The sequence below is a fragment of the Anticarsia gemmatalis genome, chromosome 22 (genome assembly GCF_050436995.1).
Source record: "Anticarsia gemmatalis isolate Benzon Research Colony breed Stoneville strain chromosome 22, ilAntGemm2 primary, whole genome shotgun sequence".
Classification (NCBI taxonomy): domain Eukaryota; kingdom Metazoa; phylum Arthropoda; class Insecta; order Lepidoptera; family Erebidae; genus Anticarsia; species Anticarsia gemmatalis.
The window spans coordinates 2,848,788-2,865,834 of record NC_134766.1 but is presented as its reverse complement, the minus strand read 5'-3'; the positions used below and the strand labels follow the sequence as shown (position 1 = coordinate 2,865,834).

Sequence of the window (17,047 nt, the reverse complement as noted above, 5' to 3'; positions counted from 1 at the left end):
GAAAGTTATGATAAAAATTCATTCAAAAATCAATGATTTAACATATTTTTTATGTTAAATCATTTACCGGTATATTTAAGAAGATATTCACATGATACCGTTTTCAAATAATCTTGCCTATGAAATAAGAGGGTACAATATTTTAAATACAATTTTCTATGTAATAATACATATCAGTGGTGCAAATAAATTCGTATAAAAATAAATTGGATTACTATTTAAACTGTACAACTTAATTTATAATCCATAAACTGGAAAGCCTGACAACCAGTCTTACCGAGGGGTATCGCGTTATAACCCAGGTAACTGGGTTGTGGAAGTCAGATAGGCAGTCGCTCCATGTAAAACACTGGTATTGAGCTGTTAAGACTGGAAGCCATCTCCATCATAGGTGTAAGAAAGGCTAAGCTGACATATATCTGGAAAGCTGCGAAGAAATAACCAAAATACATCCCTCGTCATCTCCACATTTTTCTAAAACTTTAACCAATTTCCAGGTCCTGAACAGGTCTCTAGAGACCCGCACGAGTCAGTCTAGCACGCCATCGACGGCTCCCACTCCGGCCGAGGGTCTGCTGCCAGTCGCGCTGGTCCCTCAGCACGTCATCACCTCTGGAACTGCTAAGGACTGCGTCCGGTTGAGGGGCCTGCCTTATGAAGCTCAAGTAAGTGATACATAGATTTTTTAAGGAGTTAAAATTTTTAGGGCTTAAACTGGAAGATGCGCGATGAAGCATCATACATAGAACATATATGACAGCAGTGCGAGAGTTTCGAAAATTTCTGGGAAATTTGCTGCTCTGCTAATATTCTCCGGGTCCTGAATATATTGGCCATTTACTATCCCACAACTGGGTACGAGTAGTGAGTTAGTAGTACGAAAGACAGAAAAGCCCTTCTCTCTTATTCCTTAACTCTACAATGCTGTCTAAGAGCGGATTCAAACCGCTCTGAGACAGCATTGTATATTTGCATTACTTTAAAAACTGCTTCAAAAATTATTGAACATGCAAAGCTGTTTTAGAGATGGCAAACCAATGGACGGTCGATGACGAATATATTTCAGCTTTGAAACTCAGTTTTAATTGTAATTGTTCTAGGTTGAGCATATCCTGACCTTCCTGGATGAGTTCGCCAAGAATATCGTAGTGCAAGGAGTGCACATGGTATACAATGCTCAGGTTAGTAATCATTACTGTTAAACATAAATTCACCCACTTTCTTCTATTCGAAGAATAGGCTGGTGTTTGGCGGTATTGTTCTGTTTTGTGCCAAGTTTATGTATTTAAAACGCCAAATGCTTTCTGCTTCCTTGCGACCAAATGCAGCTCAGTTTCTCAGCTCCCAAATCTCTGATCTTTCGCATTTCAAAGCCTAATACAGTGATTAATAAAACAGGTGACGTGTGAACATCGTGGAATTACTCTATTAAAGAGCTTTTAAGCCACCCCATCCTCTCTTGATTCGTTAGTCCTCTAATATACATATATTGTATGTGTGTCTCCAGGGCCACCCCAGCGGCGAGGCGTTCATCCAGATGGACAGTGAAGCGAGCGCGTTCCTCTGTGCGCAGCAGAAACATCACCGCTACATGACCTTCGGCAAGAAACAGCGGTATATCGAGGTACGAACACTTGTATATTAAAGATGGCTAGTCTTGACTTAACTATCGTCATCGGCCTGGCAGTTGAACAACTTTTTGTGAAGTTTTTTAGCATAAGCAACAAACTATTTCTTAATTTATTAACAAATTTTGGAAAGCAGACATCAAATATAATATGCCTGTGCCCTGTTGAAAACTTCAAATAGTTCCTGGGGTGCAGAGCTATTAATATCGTTAATTTGTTTGTAACTGACATAATTCCCTCGTGCAGGTGTTCCAGTGCAGCGGCGACGACATGAACCTGGTGCTGACCGGCGGCGTGACGCCGGCCACGTCCCCGAAGGTGCTATCCCCCGGTACGTTGATGTCTCCCCCCCCGCCCGCGCCCGCGCCGCGCCTGCTCGCCCAACACATCGCGCACCAAAGCCTCCTCGCGCGCCAGCACGAGAACCTTCTACTAGCCTCCCTCCGCCCCCCCCTCGTGCCCCTCCTCCCCACCTACGCGGCCGTCCGCTCCCCCGCCCCCGCCACGCCCGCCTACCCCCTCCCGCAGCTCCTGCCGCAGCAGACCGTCCTGCCGACTAAAAGATCTTACGAAAGGGCCTTCTCTCAAGCTGAAGCGACTCCTGCTAAAAGACCGTACACGATGCCCCCACAAATGGCTCCGGCCTTGTCTTTACCGGTGTTTTCGTACGGGACCTCTGCTCCTATATTTTCGTACGCGAATACTAGTCCTATGTTATCGACTTATAACACGTTGCCGACGGCCTTGCCGACCGCGATGCCAGCTGGCTATGGAACTGCCCTGTCTGCCGCTGCGCTCCAAGGGTCTATGAGCTCACCCTTCCCCGCGACTTTGTCTATGTTCCCTACTTATCCGTATTACCCGGGCGTTTAAATCACTCCATTAGATCATGATAAAATAAAATTTAAATGCTGAGTCTGCAAGGCCTACAGCAAGATTTTTCAAACAAAAATAACGCCTTGTAATTTTAAATTTAAAAAGCCTTTCCATTAGAATAATAAAAACTAAATTTTAAGCTCATTATGATGTAGGTAGCTGAAAGCTTTTAAAAACGTACCTAGCAAATAACTAATCTACCCAAATTATGAAAGACATCTTTTAAACGTAACGGATGTATAAACAACATCTTTATAAAAAGTAAATAGGCCGACTGTTGGCTGGCAAGAATCATTTGTCTGAACTAAAGAAGCCAATAAGTAAAAAAAAAACTGTTTGTCAGCCATATTGAAAGCACGATGCACATTTGGCAGCTTAGTTTAGTAATATAACTTAGTACTTTGGTACGCGATTAACGGAACTTGGAAACTAACACCACAGAGTACAATTACTAACTCATTATTACTAAAAGTACCTGAGGGGTTAGGAATAACTGACTGAAATTACATTTCCAGACTTTTCGAAGTCAAGACATGACGTAAAGAATTCAAAGATTGATTTCCGAACGAAAATGTCAACGTCATTTTCTACGAGGCATTTAGAAAGGCGCGAATTTTTGCGTGATTGTGCAATAACTAAACGTGTATGTATAGCGAGTTATTACGGAGAAAAACGCTTACATATACTTGAAAAATATTCCAATGAATTATGCAACTGAGTGATTTCTGTTGATCAGCAACACCGTGCAAAAACCCGCGTATTTTTAAATGCGAACTTACGTCAAAAAACAGGGTAGACATAATGACATTTCGACAATAAGCTCAAATAAAGGAAGTGCCTTCGCGATTTCTACGATATTTTAGGATAAAATATGAATTTACTACAAAAATAAGTTTAAAACTAAGCATTAGAAAGGCAGTTTGTACGCAGCTCGATATTTATAGGTTAAGAACTTACTTAAAACTTGTTGAATTTATTACTTGACTTTAAATATTGTTGAACTCTCATTTTCATATTTTTAATTTATGAATAAGTGAACCAGAGGTTGTTTATCAATGACAAGTAGTTTGTACGTTATATTTTACGTTTTATGATAGGGTTGCCATTTTTAATATAAATAAATAAATATTTCATATTTCGCTGCAGCCAATCAGCAGTTAATTTTAAGAATCAGCAAAGAAAAAAACCCAGTAAAATAGTATTGTTGATTTTTTGCAATGGCAACCCGACGTGTGATGAGTAGTTGTTGTGATTTTTTAAATATAAACATTCCATTTGAAAAGACAATGTGTTGCCAAGTTATTGAAGGCTGATCTTAAGTCTGAAGTTAGGTACTTAATGTTACGTAGTTTGGATTCTGCGCGCTATGTATCTATACCTAACAGTATATAACATACCAATAGATATTTTAGAACTTTTCTATTATTATACTATATTATAATAATTCGATTTTAACTGTCAAATTTGGAAAAGTTAATTGCCTACGATATTTTTGACAACTAGATGTTATAATCACGGCACGTCTTATTTATTTAAATAGAAATCGTGCATTAATCAATCCTTTACATTTCTACCAACATTTTAATAAGCATATAGTTATGTAATATTTAAATAAAAATACATATATATTATTACATGTGCAGAATCCTCGCTCATCAGACAATTTCGTGTGTAGCTACTAAAATGATTAGATATAATCATTAACGTTTTTTATTGAGTACAATAAATGTGACACTTTTCGTGGTTAGTTTACACTTTGTTATAATATTTAACACCAATTTCACATCTTTTGGATAAGTCCCGGTTAACATATCTGTAGAAATTTTAACAGCAGTGTAGCTGTTAAGTTATCTATCGGCTGAGAGCTACTATAATTCGTGAAAACGAAATTTCGTTTAATATTGAAGGTGTGGTTTGTGACCTTTTTCTATTCTATTTGAACACGAAATAGGCTGCATCGGCTAAACATGCCTTATATTATTTTACCGTAGTTCGAACGACATTTTATAATGAATAGAATTATGCTAAAAAACAAACGAAATTTCGTTTTTGTTAATTATAATAGCCTCTAGTTAGTTACCCGAGACTTATCTGAAAGTTGAGAAATTGGCTTATATTTGTTTGATTACGTGTTTTGTGCACTACTTATATTATATGCAAGATGATTTGAGGTTTTTCTCACTTTTTTGGCTTTGTATATTTTGAATATTGTTTTTATGAAGTAACTCTTTTTAAAACCGTGTGATTTCTATTAAAATCACTAGAAAAATATGAATTTTAAATCACTTTTTGGTTATGTACAAATCAATGTACTTATAAAAATATATACAAAATTATCTGCGCTTATAGACTTAAAGTTGCCCTTTAAAATATATCCAAATATCTTTTTCCCCGTAAGGACGGCCGCTGTTTCCTCCTCTCCTATAATATATAGTCCGTTATATTAGGTTGGGGAAAAATCTTTTCGCATTATAGTATGTATGAACCTGTTATAAAATCTCTTTGGCTTCCAGAATCACAAATGAGTACACGGTTCATTAGGTTTCTTTCAGTGAGCTCGTGAGGTACCCAAATATCAAGCTTTTTTTGTGTAGAGAGAAGATTTTATTACAAGTTCATACATACTATAATGCGAAAAGACTTTTTCCCCGACGTAATATATAGTCCGTTATATAAACGTTCGTTCAGCTAATAATAACACTTATTATATCCACTAGCTTTACTTCATTGTCCTCACACCACATAGTGTAGTCCGAATTAAAATTATAATTTACTATTATATCCTTGAATATATATCCAAATATATTTGTATATAAAAAATATATCCAGTTGAAAATTGGTAAACGTTACATTCTATAAAAAATGGTATAATACCACGTCTTTTTTCTTAAGAGATACTAAAAAATCTGGTATATAATTAATTATATATAATAATATTCGGATATATATTCCAACCGGGTGATGTATAATGGAACAATAGAAATTTAAAGTTAACGTCATTTTATATGGTGTTGCCATTGTCTCAATATTCACAATTATAGGTTTATGGGGCTTTAGTCACAAATACACGGTGTTATGGCTAATCTTTGTTCTGTCATCTCTAAAATTACTTATTGCAATTACAACTATTTTTCATGCACATTCTCATAAACAATTTTTTGGGCTAGTCTTCTTTTATCCCCGATTTTTGAGGTACATTTAACGGTAGTTTATTTATTCAATAGCGTAAAAACTCATATAAAAAAACGTTATTGAATAGATAAACTACCGTTAAATGTACTCAGAAGACGGGAGGTAGTTTTACTGTAGGAGGAGTTTGTCAGTGGAAAAGCTAAGTAGTCTGGGGCCCTAGCACATACTAAAACAAACTAGGGCCCTTTACACCTAAAATACAAGACACAATAATATAAAATAAATTGTCCGAAATATAAATAAAAGGCCCGATCCCTCCATACCATAGCTATGCATCTGTTGATCGTATAACTTATGAAAAATGGTTGAAATTGCATATTAGTCTATTTTACAATGCAATATTGTGTTTATTAATGATTATTATACAAACCTGTTGTATTATTGGTGTATCCGTCGGGTTGTGTTATGGAAAATGTGCATGAAACCCATCCGGCGTACGGTAAGTGTTGCACATCATTATGTTCTAAAAGTTCTGTGTTGATTCCTAAACGAACGGGTGTAGCATGAACCGCTTACAATAAGGAACGAGGTTGCATGGCTCGGGTGGAAATATAAACCGATATGACCGATATTAGCTTTCGTAGTTTTCCAAAGCACAGCCGCCGGATACAACATGTTTTAGGAATGTTATTGTTTCAAATGATAAACGGTTGTAACTTTATCTCGGTACTATGGTTCGTAAATGGGTGATTTATGTTGAAATAATACTAAAATATATGCAATTACAAAAGGCGGTTTGGGATTTGTTATAACAGCCGCCGAGAGACGCCTTGTTCCTGCTATTTTAATGTAAAATCAACTCTTCATAGTATCATGGTTGAAAGTTCAAGTTGAGTCTTGGTAAGGGTCATGGTTTCCTCCAGTCATTGACACGCAGTTCTATCACAGCTTTCTTCTTCTTCTGCTATTCTGAAGATTCTGCTTTATTCTTGTCTCGTTTGGAATAAACGATATTGTTTTGTTGGGTGTTTCGACAATGTTTTGTGCTACTTTTTGTTTTATATCAAATTATATATTGTTTTACAGTCAATATATTATTATAATTTCATATAAACACGTTTTTAAAATTATTATTTGTGAAGATGTATTGATATTTTGATCCTCGTAAAGTTACTTGGTTATTTGCCAATAAATTGTGAGTTTAAAGTATGTTTTAAGCACAAAATCTTGTCGAAATATCTTGTGTAGTGACTGGGGGAAGTGGTGTGAGGCAATCAGATAAATATACATTCATTATAATATAGTGATACGTCCTGGGTCACAATATGAACTGCCAAAAAGCGTTTCGATCATAGTTATAATATATTATTATACACTTTTTATAATAATAACTTTTTCGACACGTTTTATTAAATATAAAGCCAGAAAATAATATGAAATCATACATTATTAAATAGAACTAAGTTACTTTTTCCGTTTTACAGAGTTTTTTATGTCTCATCTTGTTAGAATCATTATGGTTTTTTATTATAATTTTAGTTGGATAATTATAGTGTATTGCATAGAAATAAAAGGTTAATTTACATGTTAGATTATAATTGCGAGTTTCTCTGGTTTGTGGTTGTGCTATCGTCTCTATATATGTACTATCTCTGAGGTCTGGTCTTCAATGGGTCTGATTTTTTAAGTTTTCTAATTCTATCAACATCACATTATATTCATATATCATTGGTTTATTCTGGGTGTCGATTAATAACTAATTATATATCTAATGTCTACAATTTTCCGATTGCCCAGAATAAATCGAATCATTAACTTTTTGTGCCTTGTTACGATGAAAGAGAGGGAAAATCAGGTTCGTTGTTGAATGTAATAGAGGCTTCGTCGCATAGAGAGCAACAGGTATTTGTGAAGGAAGGGTATACACTAACACTCGAGCGCTTCACGTCTCCGCTACAGTACAGTATCGTCTTTTATGTTTACTAACATACTTCAGGGTGTGTGGGCATACCAACCTCGGTAAGTCTTATTTTTATTTGTACAAAAAAAGCTGGAAGTTAATCAGGAACTATGCCAATAAGTTACGTGCGCCGTCAAGTTAAAATATAGAATTTCTAAAACACAGGATGCACATATAACGTATATGTTCGAACACTAAATGTCTCACGATACAAAAACAATTATAACTATATATGTCTCTCGTATAACTTTCCTTCACGAAATAATAGATACATAGCACAATCATTTCCTCTTCCTAACCGCTTTACCCTTGTGTCTCGATACAGACACTGTATAAACCCATGGGACACGAACAAGGTCAAATATAACGAACGTACACAAAAAGCACAAGCTTCCAGTCATAATAGGTATTTAATCTTGGGGCATAGTCGACTAAACAGTAAAAAAAACATTATTATCAACAAAAATTTAGAAATAGCAGTATATGTTTAAAATTATCTGTCCCTTCGGCTAAGGTACTTTTGTACAATACCATGTATCATGCCTTAGCTTAATTGCTTTTTAATTTTCGCGTCATCTCAGCTTTTTGGCTCTTGGCCGCTTGACAGCTCTTTGTATATAAAATAAAACGTAGTACCCAAGCTTTAGCCGCATATGCCCCAAATAAAAACATAAAAATTCGCTTAAAAAGTGCATGGAACGGTGACAGAATAAAAATTTCAACTGTAAAACTTGTTTAAGGGACTCGAGCTTAGTGTGTTGTAGAGAACAAATGTGTTGTGCTTTAAAGTCGTAGGTCCATGGGTATAAGGTATAATGCCCCACTAGAATGGGTCCATAGTGGTCACCGTGTCTTACAGTGTATTAACATGAAGCGGCGTAAGTACCTATCTATCATTGTTGTGGGATCACGTGAAACAAGCTCTATCTACCTCTTGATTTATCGCCTTTATTGGGACCTCAACTTGTGTATTTCGAAATCAATTTCAAGCTCGGAAAGTGAATGAAAAAAAAATGACAGTTGGGACTACTAAATTATGCATTTACTGGACGCATAAATATTTTATTATATGCACGAATATACCTAACTGAATTATATTTAAAATATGGAACTTATATTATTATACAAATTGATTTTGAGTTTGAAATTATAATAATTATAAAACCAAATATTATAGTGTAAGTGGTCTTAAACGCCATTAAAAATTAAAGGTCGTATACCTTATGCTGACTCCGCCTATAACCACGGCAATTCGATCGAAACAAATAAGGTACCTAACCTTTAATTTTCAATCGCATTTAAGGCCCGTTACATTATAATATTATGCGTATATGAGTACAAGTCGCGAGTTTTTAAATCAAATATACTCTTCAATCATAATTGGTTATATTTTATAATATTATATTCTTCAAAAATTGGTTTATAAACGGTTGAGGTTTCAAATATAGTGGTGCTAAAAGTACTAGGGTTACTAGGCGTGCATAAGTTTGGTGAAGTCAACAGACTGGCTTGGTGTTGGCGGCATCGGCGGCGTGTGTAACTCAGTATTGGTGTAATTGCGCACTGCTTTGGTGGAATGTTAATGCGTGAGACCCGGTGAGTGTTCATCTTGTTCTTAATAATTACATACTTAAGACGGCTGCTGAGTAATCGGTAAGAAAATTACGTATACTCATGATAATTACTATATAAGTATATCCACATTTATTAAAATAATATTTAATCAAAATCATGTTATACTATATTTTGCCGAGACAAATCCGAGATTTTAGTATATATTTTTATACTATAGTATAATTATAATTATATGAATCTACCGTTTTATATATGTTTTTGCGAATATTTAAATGCCTGTGATAAATATTTTATAGTCAATTTTTTATTCAGTGTAGTATTTATCCGATTACTCTCAGCAAATCTAACATATAATAATATTGTGTACGTCTTCTCATATGTATATGACGTCACATCGGCACAAAATGCTAAGCTTTCAACTATAAAACTCTTTGTAATTCGTTAATCGCTCAGCATTTATAATTAACTAGGACATACACTTATACATGTATGGGAAACTTTCATAGGCACGAAAATGGGTGGTAAAATTTAATGGGATACAAATATTGTTATTATAATAATTATATATTAAACGACGCGAAGAAACCATCATTGGATCATAACTTTTCATTAATTTGTTGTATATTTATTTTCTTTGCGTCGTAAATGCACAAAAAATAAAATATTTTGAGGTTAATAATAACTGTCCGTCCACATAGTTACGCATTTAACTTTTAAAGCATTCACATTTGTAAAAACCATATTTTTATAGACAATTATCGATGAAGTCATAGTCGTAAATATTTTATAAAAAAATGCTAAACAAAATCCCGGACTGACAGTTATAATCTAACCTGAAATGCGTAAAAAATATTTCATACAAATTTACCCAAAAGTAGGAGCCATAAGTGTGACTAACAATGCATGATATAAACAAATACGAAGTTATACTAATGTATAATGTCCCTATGAAACTCAGGACAGTAAACTTATGACTTTAATGACATTTACAGATGATTAGAATCTTACGTCATAGCTTTTTGTCCGTTGTTCTAATTTACAGCTACAGTAGCTCGATTCTCTACAGTCTAACGAGTATCGAGAGTTTGACATTTAAATTGAACTGCCAAAATAGATCTTACGGAGCCCGGAAGAGGCGCTAATCAGATTTCCGTGTAATATTTCTCGATAACTAGCCGGTTCACGGTAGTCGATAGTAGAAGAGAATCGAGCTATTGAAGTCGCTTAACAACATAATATTTCCAAAACCTCTTTATTAAGTACATAATATTTATAAATACTGAACAAAATAAGGTAGAATTCGTTGGAATTGAACTTTTCAATCAATGTCAAATGCTTTTTCTATGAATCAGGAGGTTTTCGAAATATTATGTTTGTTCAGCGATTTATGGAGCTAACTGTATCTACGTCAGATTATTGACTTAATTTTTGACATTAAATCTCTATAGTACAAACATATTGAACAACAGTTAAAAATTCGACGAACTCATACAAAAAATGGATCATATAATAATAACACTTTCTAAATTATACTACTATATAGTCGCCCTTTCCAGAAACCACAGTTAGTCTATCAAACGACTAGAACATTTCTAAATCTATTATAACATGTCTAATTTTGTGGTTATATGTGTGGCAGGTCCCTTGACATACTACTATCCGGCTATGGGTCCGACGCTCCCCCCGCCGCCGCTCGTGTACTGGGGCTACCCTACTCCCCCAGTGTCCCCGGCGCACTACTACCACCCCCCACATCACCCCCAGACTATGGTGAGTACGTAATCTTTAATTTTAAATGTTTGAACACATTATTTTAATTGCACTCTTGAACATTGTACCAAATCCTTAAAATGATGACTTTTTTAAGAGACGTATAAAGAATGTTTCAAAGACACTTTTATGTTGGTTAAACGTAACTGTCTAAATGTAACAATTTAATAGCAAGCAATATTTAAAGTTATACTTAATTACTTACCTGTATTTGTATATTTATAAAACTCTCTTGGACACCAATCTTAGACTAAATTATGATACAAGAATGATCTTTCTTTAAATACAAAACACACTCAAAATGCACGAATTAGTATAATCATCATCATTTATTATGTTATATACACAAAATACAACAATAAAAATACAATTTCAGATACCAGAAGTGGTATCGGTGGGAGGCGGGTCACCCATCCCGATCCCGCCGCCGGCCGCGTGCCCCGAGTGGCCGATATTCATGGTCAACTAGCGCCGCGCAACACCTAACAACTCTCATCAACACACCAATATGTAGTATATAAATAACTTATTAGAAAAAAGAATGAGTTTCCCAAATTTTCCAAAAAAAATCTAATATATAGCTATAAATTTTCATCAGATGAAATCTATGATGCGATTTTCCGATACTTAAATATTTGACGATGAAAAAGTCGCATCACTATTTTGAATTTAAAGTATCTATTATGTCTATCACATTTCTCCTATTATTTACTTTCTAAACGATCTTGTGAAACTCATTCGTGCTATTTTGTACAAAAAGTATTTAAATATTTACATCTTTCCTACTGTTTAAAAATATATAGTTTTCAAAACATCACCTGTGAAAAATGAAATGGCTCAAAAATAATATATTCAGAGTGATATTTCTTAAATACTATATAGTGTTATATAAAATAAATGTTATATTAGAAGTCTATTTATAATTATGCTCACGTCATTAATATACATTATATAAAAATAGTTACAATTCATATTTTTATTTTGTTTTAAATTTTGTAAATGATCTACTTTTTGTTGATCTTTCAGATATTTTAGCGAATCTTAAATAATTTACAAATAGAATTAGAACTATATTTATAAGTTAGTATAAATAGCTGAAGAAATAAGATATTAGTAATTTTATTTTTTATTAAAAAGCCTTACAGGCGTTCGTTATAAAAAAAATGGCCAAAATAAAAATTCTAGGAAAGTTCCTCTTCATAGCATCAAAACTATCAGATATTTATTACTTATCTCACAAACGCAGTGGACAGATACAAACATAATTTATTCAAATATAAAATTAAAAAGTTTTCGTACCTTATTTGTTCACCCGACGCGTGCGACGTTTCGATCGAACGGGATCTGAAACATCGGATAATATTATACAAGTCGCGAGAGTTTAGTCTGTTTTTACATAAAAATATATATTATATAAACTCCTTTTATCTCTTCTTACACTGTAAAATGTATATTTATATTTATTTACATAATTATGTATGTTTGTATATGTCCAGTGTTGTTATTCTCGACAACGAATGTACCACAGTGATATAAAGGTGCTGTTACTTTATATTTGTAGAAATTAAACCAAATATATGTTATTGAGTAAATACTTAGTTTAAGTCGACGCTCAACTAGTAGTAATCATAGTAGTTATTCGAAACCAGAAATATGCCATAATTTATAAGAATAATTCTGTGTTTATGAGCAGCTTTTTTGACCAAAAAAATATATATTTTCAAGATTTAGAGCCAATTTCATAGCTTGTGAATAAGTCTCAGATAACTTATCTCGTTGATAAAATTAAATTTCATTTGTTAAACTATCTGGTAGGTAGTTATTCAAAAGTGGTGATAATTCGGCTAAAAGATTTTTGAGCTGTATATTCTATCTATATTTTGCACGATTTTGACTAAAATATATATAATTTCTATAGTTGTATATATTCTCAGCTGCTCATATACACTTCAAATCTCATTCATCTAACATTCAGGGTTACTAACTACAGTCAAGCCAAATTTGACTAAATGTTTTAAAAATAGTAATACTACTTTATATTTAAGAAGTTTAAAGAATGAAAGATTGAGGCCAGTAGTTTTTATAACCTTTAAATTTGGCTTGACATAACAACTAATGTGGAAGGGTTTGCTTCCTTTAATTTTAAGTGTGCTCAATTTTAAGTCGATGCTCAGTTTGATATTGAGAAATTGGACTCGTGTTCAAGTCTCGAAATTGTAGATGTACTTAGTTATTTTAGTGAATTTTTACTTTTTGCAATATTTTGGGGCAACTAAAACCCTCTTTTTTTAGTTATAAATAGTTTTTTTTTACAACCGGGTTTCTTCCGTTACGTTTTTACTAACAAATTAAGCCTTTCGTGTGTTTTTGGCAATCAATTTGTGCAGTTTTTTACAGTCTGTCTTTGTTAAAATTATAGTAGAATATGTAAATCGGTTGTTATCTCTCAAAGTTTTCATATTTACTGTAAATAATCGAAAATATATAAAATTCAGAGTATACGATGTAAATTAATATAAACTAAATTGTTAAGCAGACAGTATAAAGTTTATTTTTATTATTTTTTGTTGATAATGCCCCGGAGCTTCTACAGGAAGTTACTGAACTTAGACAATAAAGCGGAACTTTTGAGAAATTATATTTCAAGAATCTTTAATAGGAATATGATATAGGTACTATATTATTTATATTATATCTTATGTAATAATGTATAGAAGGATATATCGGACTTATTATTATGATATCACACCGTTCTTTGAATTTGTAATATATTTATTGAATAAGAAACTTTGATACCAAGAACCATACTTTTCTTCTATTAAATTAAGTTTTACATAAAATAGTTTTATATATACCAGTCTTAGAGGTACTTCCAATTGAAATATAATTTCCTAAAGTCTAACCATACTAATTTAACGTTATTATAATTTTTAGTTATTATACGGCATAATAAAGATTTAGTTTATAATAAGATGAGAAACAACAAAATCATAAAAGTCTTCCAATCTGTATATTTATTTAAGTTGGTCACAAATTATTGTGATAAGTTAAAGAGAAATATATTATTAAGTTTAATTATATAATATATTTACAAAATATATCATGTATAGTTTGTTGTTAGATTTAAAATATTTCTTTTTTAATAGATATTTTTAATGTGCAGGTCGTCGTGTGAAAATTTTATAAATATGACTATTTAGTTCAAAATTCTATAAAGTGTTTAAAAAACTAGTTTCAATACTGAATTTCACTAAAAAAACTTGTATTTTATCAGCCTGGCCTTTCTTCCAACCATGTTGGAGTCGGCTTCCAGTGGCACTGGATGTATAACAAGGTCCAAAAATATAAGAATTTTTGACTTCTTTTAGTTAAAAATATTTTTTTATTGTGTGTTAAACGATGCCTGTATCTTTAAATATTTTATAAAATCTCCATTAGTTTAAGCGTTATTTATCATGACCATGACACCACAATTACTAATACATTATATATTATTTACTGTATATTAAATAAATATATAAAACAATATAAAATCCTTGTTATACCTAATACTAAAATAGTTTTATTAAACTAGGTGCTTTATATCTGAAACCTTTTTTCGTGAACAAAATATATATAAAGGTGCAACAAAATGTAGTAGCCAGATGAAAATGTAGTAAATTATACATATAAATGAAAGTTTAAAGTAAAATAAAGCTAACCCATCTTGTTTGCACCTTGAGTCACTGAGTCAGTACTCAATAAGCAAGCAGGATTTTTTTTTATTTATAAAATAACATATTGAAGTCTTTTTCAGTATCTGTGGGGATTTTATATGGCAATACTATCTGTTTTCTTTTACTTTTTTATTTCCCTTTGAAAAAAGCGCGGGAAAGTCAAAGTTGGAAATCTTAACAATTTCTTGATTATTCCTCATTTATTATTCATGATCTAGGTTTCAGAATCACTCTGTAGTACAATAGTATTCTTGCCGTTTTTTTTATTAGAAAAAATACTTATTTTATACCTACTTCACACTTAGTGTCTGTACTTTCTAGATAAATGATATAATTATATCTATTTTTAATTCATTTTCACATTATTTTTGAACCACAATTTACTAAAGTCGACAAATATTTTCCATTAGATTATAATAATAAAATTTCACTAGGTTTATTTTCAAAAATACGCACTATTCATGACAAATAATAATAATATTATAAAATTTATATTTTTCGACTTTTTTAATTGAGTTTCAAATATAACTATATTTAGAATTAGATAATTTATTTTGTTACTTTTATATTTAAATATATTTCCGTTACACCAGTGATATTCTTGTTCAAGAGTTATTATATAAAATTGTTACCTTCTTGTTTTCTTATATGTCTGTTATGATAATGATAATTATTTTAGTAGTAGCGCATAACAGATTAGATGTAGTCATTATTAGATGTGCAATTTTAGTAAATAGACATTCTTTCGACATTTAATGCCAAAATAACTATTTGGTTTCATATCATACAAAGTAGTGAATTGTTCCGATAAATAAATAAATATAGACAAATTACACGTGTTATTTTATTTATACCAACCACCAACATCCCATTAAAAATAAAAGATTACTTAAACTATATTGAGTTATTTTTTAAAGAAATAGAAACAAAATAAATAATATATAAAATTGTAATTGTATTAATAATTAATTAAGCTGCTGTACTATAGATGTCACTACATCTAGATTAGTAATTTAAAAAGATCTCTTTGCATATGCCTTACAGAACATAGTTGTGTTAGAAATATCTGGTTAGGTTAAACATATCGTAAATTGAGAAAATATGAGCGTTCTAGATAGCGGCTGCGGCGAAGAGCTGGTTGTCATCGTGGAGTGTGAGAGAGAGATGGATGCTTTACGTAAAGTAAGGCCAACCAGACGAGATAGAGAAAAACGAGATAAACAAAGTTTCAGGAGTTCAAAACATTTTTGTTTGAATTTTAAACAAAAAGACAAGTAATGCAAAGACGAAAAAATATGTGTCACTTCGAACGCAATCTAAACAGGAATTAAATTGTTCGCATCGCAATGTAACTTAGTAACGGTCCGCTTGTTTACGTTTTTTATCTCGTTTGGTTGGCCTTACTTTTAGATGTTGCAAAGGTTAAACATATGCCTTACAGAATAAAGTTGTGTTAGAAATATCTGGTTAGGTTAAACATATCGTATTTGAGAGAAATATGAGCGTTCTAGATAGCGGCGGCGGCGGAGAGCTGGTTGTCATCGTGGAGTGTGAGAGAGAAATGGATGCATTACCTAGCGGGGTCATCGACCATATAAAGACCAAGTAATATAATATGCAGGCCTAGTACCTATTCTAAATTGTTATTGTATTTTTTTTTTTTTACATTAAAAAGACAACTTCCGCACTAAAAATTGCTCTTGTGTCGCGGGGACTTTTACAAACATGCATACAACGGACACAAACTACAATCAGACCCGAAACAATTATTTGTGGATCGCGCAAATAATTGTCCCGTGTGGGAATCGAACCCACGACCTCTCAACGCAGTGGTCGTGGCGTGGCGACCTAAACCACTACGCTACGGAGGCAGTCAAAATTCAACTGCTTAATTCTGCTGCTGCACGATAGATGTTGCTACATCTACCTTAGTAATTTCAAAATATCTCTTTGCATGTAATGTCTAAATGCAATAGGTGTTGCAAAAGATAAACATATGCCTTACCGAACATAGTTGTGTCAGAAATATCTGGTTAGGTCAAACATATCGTAGATTGAGAAAATATGAGCGTTCTAGATAGCGGCTGCGGCGGAGAGCTGTTTGTAATCGTGGAGCGTGAGAGAGAGATGGATGCATTACCTAGCGGGGTCATCGCCTAAATAAAGACCAAGTAATATAATATGCAAGCCTGGTACCTATTCTAAATTGTTATTGTATTAATTCAGCTACTGCACAACAGATGTCGCTAGAACTTAACCTAACTTTGTTGAAACCTATTGTTATTATTAGTAAGTAAGAATGTTGTGTAACTGTTTGTTTTCCCTAAATAAATAAATAAATAAACTTTACGTATGTACTTTATTCTATTATACTATTCTAACACCCGTAA

General features: G+C 32.7%; 1 protein-coding gene across 2 annotated transcripts in view; it reads left to right on the top strand.

Annotated features, from left to right (window-relative positions):
- Positions 1-15,490, top strand: part of fus (epithelial splicing regulatory protein fusilli) — a 110,623-nt gene extending 95,133 nt beyond the window's left edge. Inside the window, exons 11-16 of one of the 2 annotated variants that reach the window (XM_076129426.1) lie at positions 498-665; positions 1,101-1,181; positions 1,508-1,624; positions 1,875-1,959; positions 10,811-10,941; positions 11,318-15,490. In XM_076129426.1, the coding sequence (XP_075985541.1) occupies positions 498-665; positions 1,101-1,181; positions 1,508-1,624; positions 1,875-1,959; positions 10,811-10,941; positions 11,318-11,410 (675 nt within the window). In that variant the 3' untranslated portion in view covers positions 11,411-15,490. Of the gene's footprint in view, positions 1-497; positions 666-1,100; positions 1,182-1,507; positions 1,625-1,874; positions 7,235-10,810; positions 10,942-11,317 lie in introns of those variants that run through there. The other variant, XM_076129425.1, reaches the window with a different exon arrangement.
- The last annotated feature ends 1,557 nt before the right edge of the window (positions 15,491-17,047 follow it).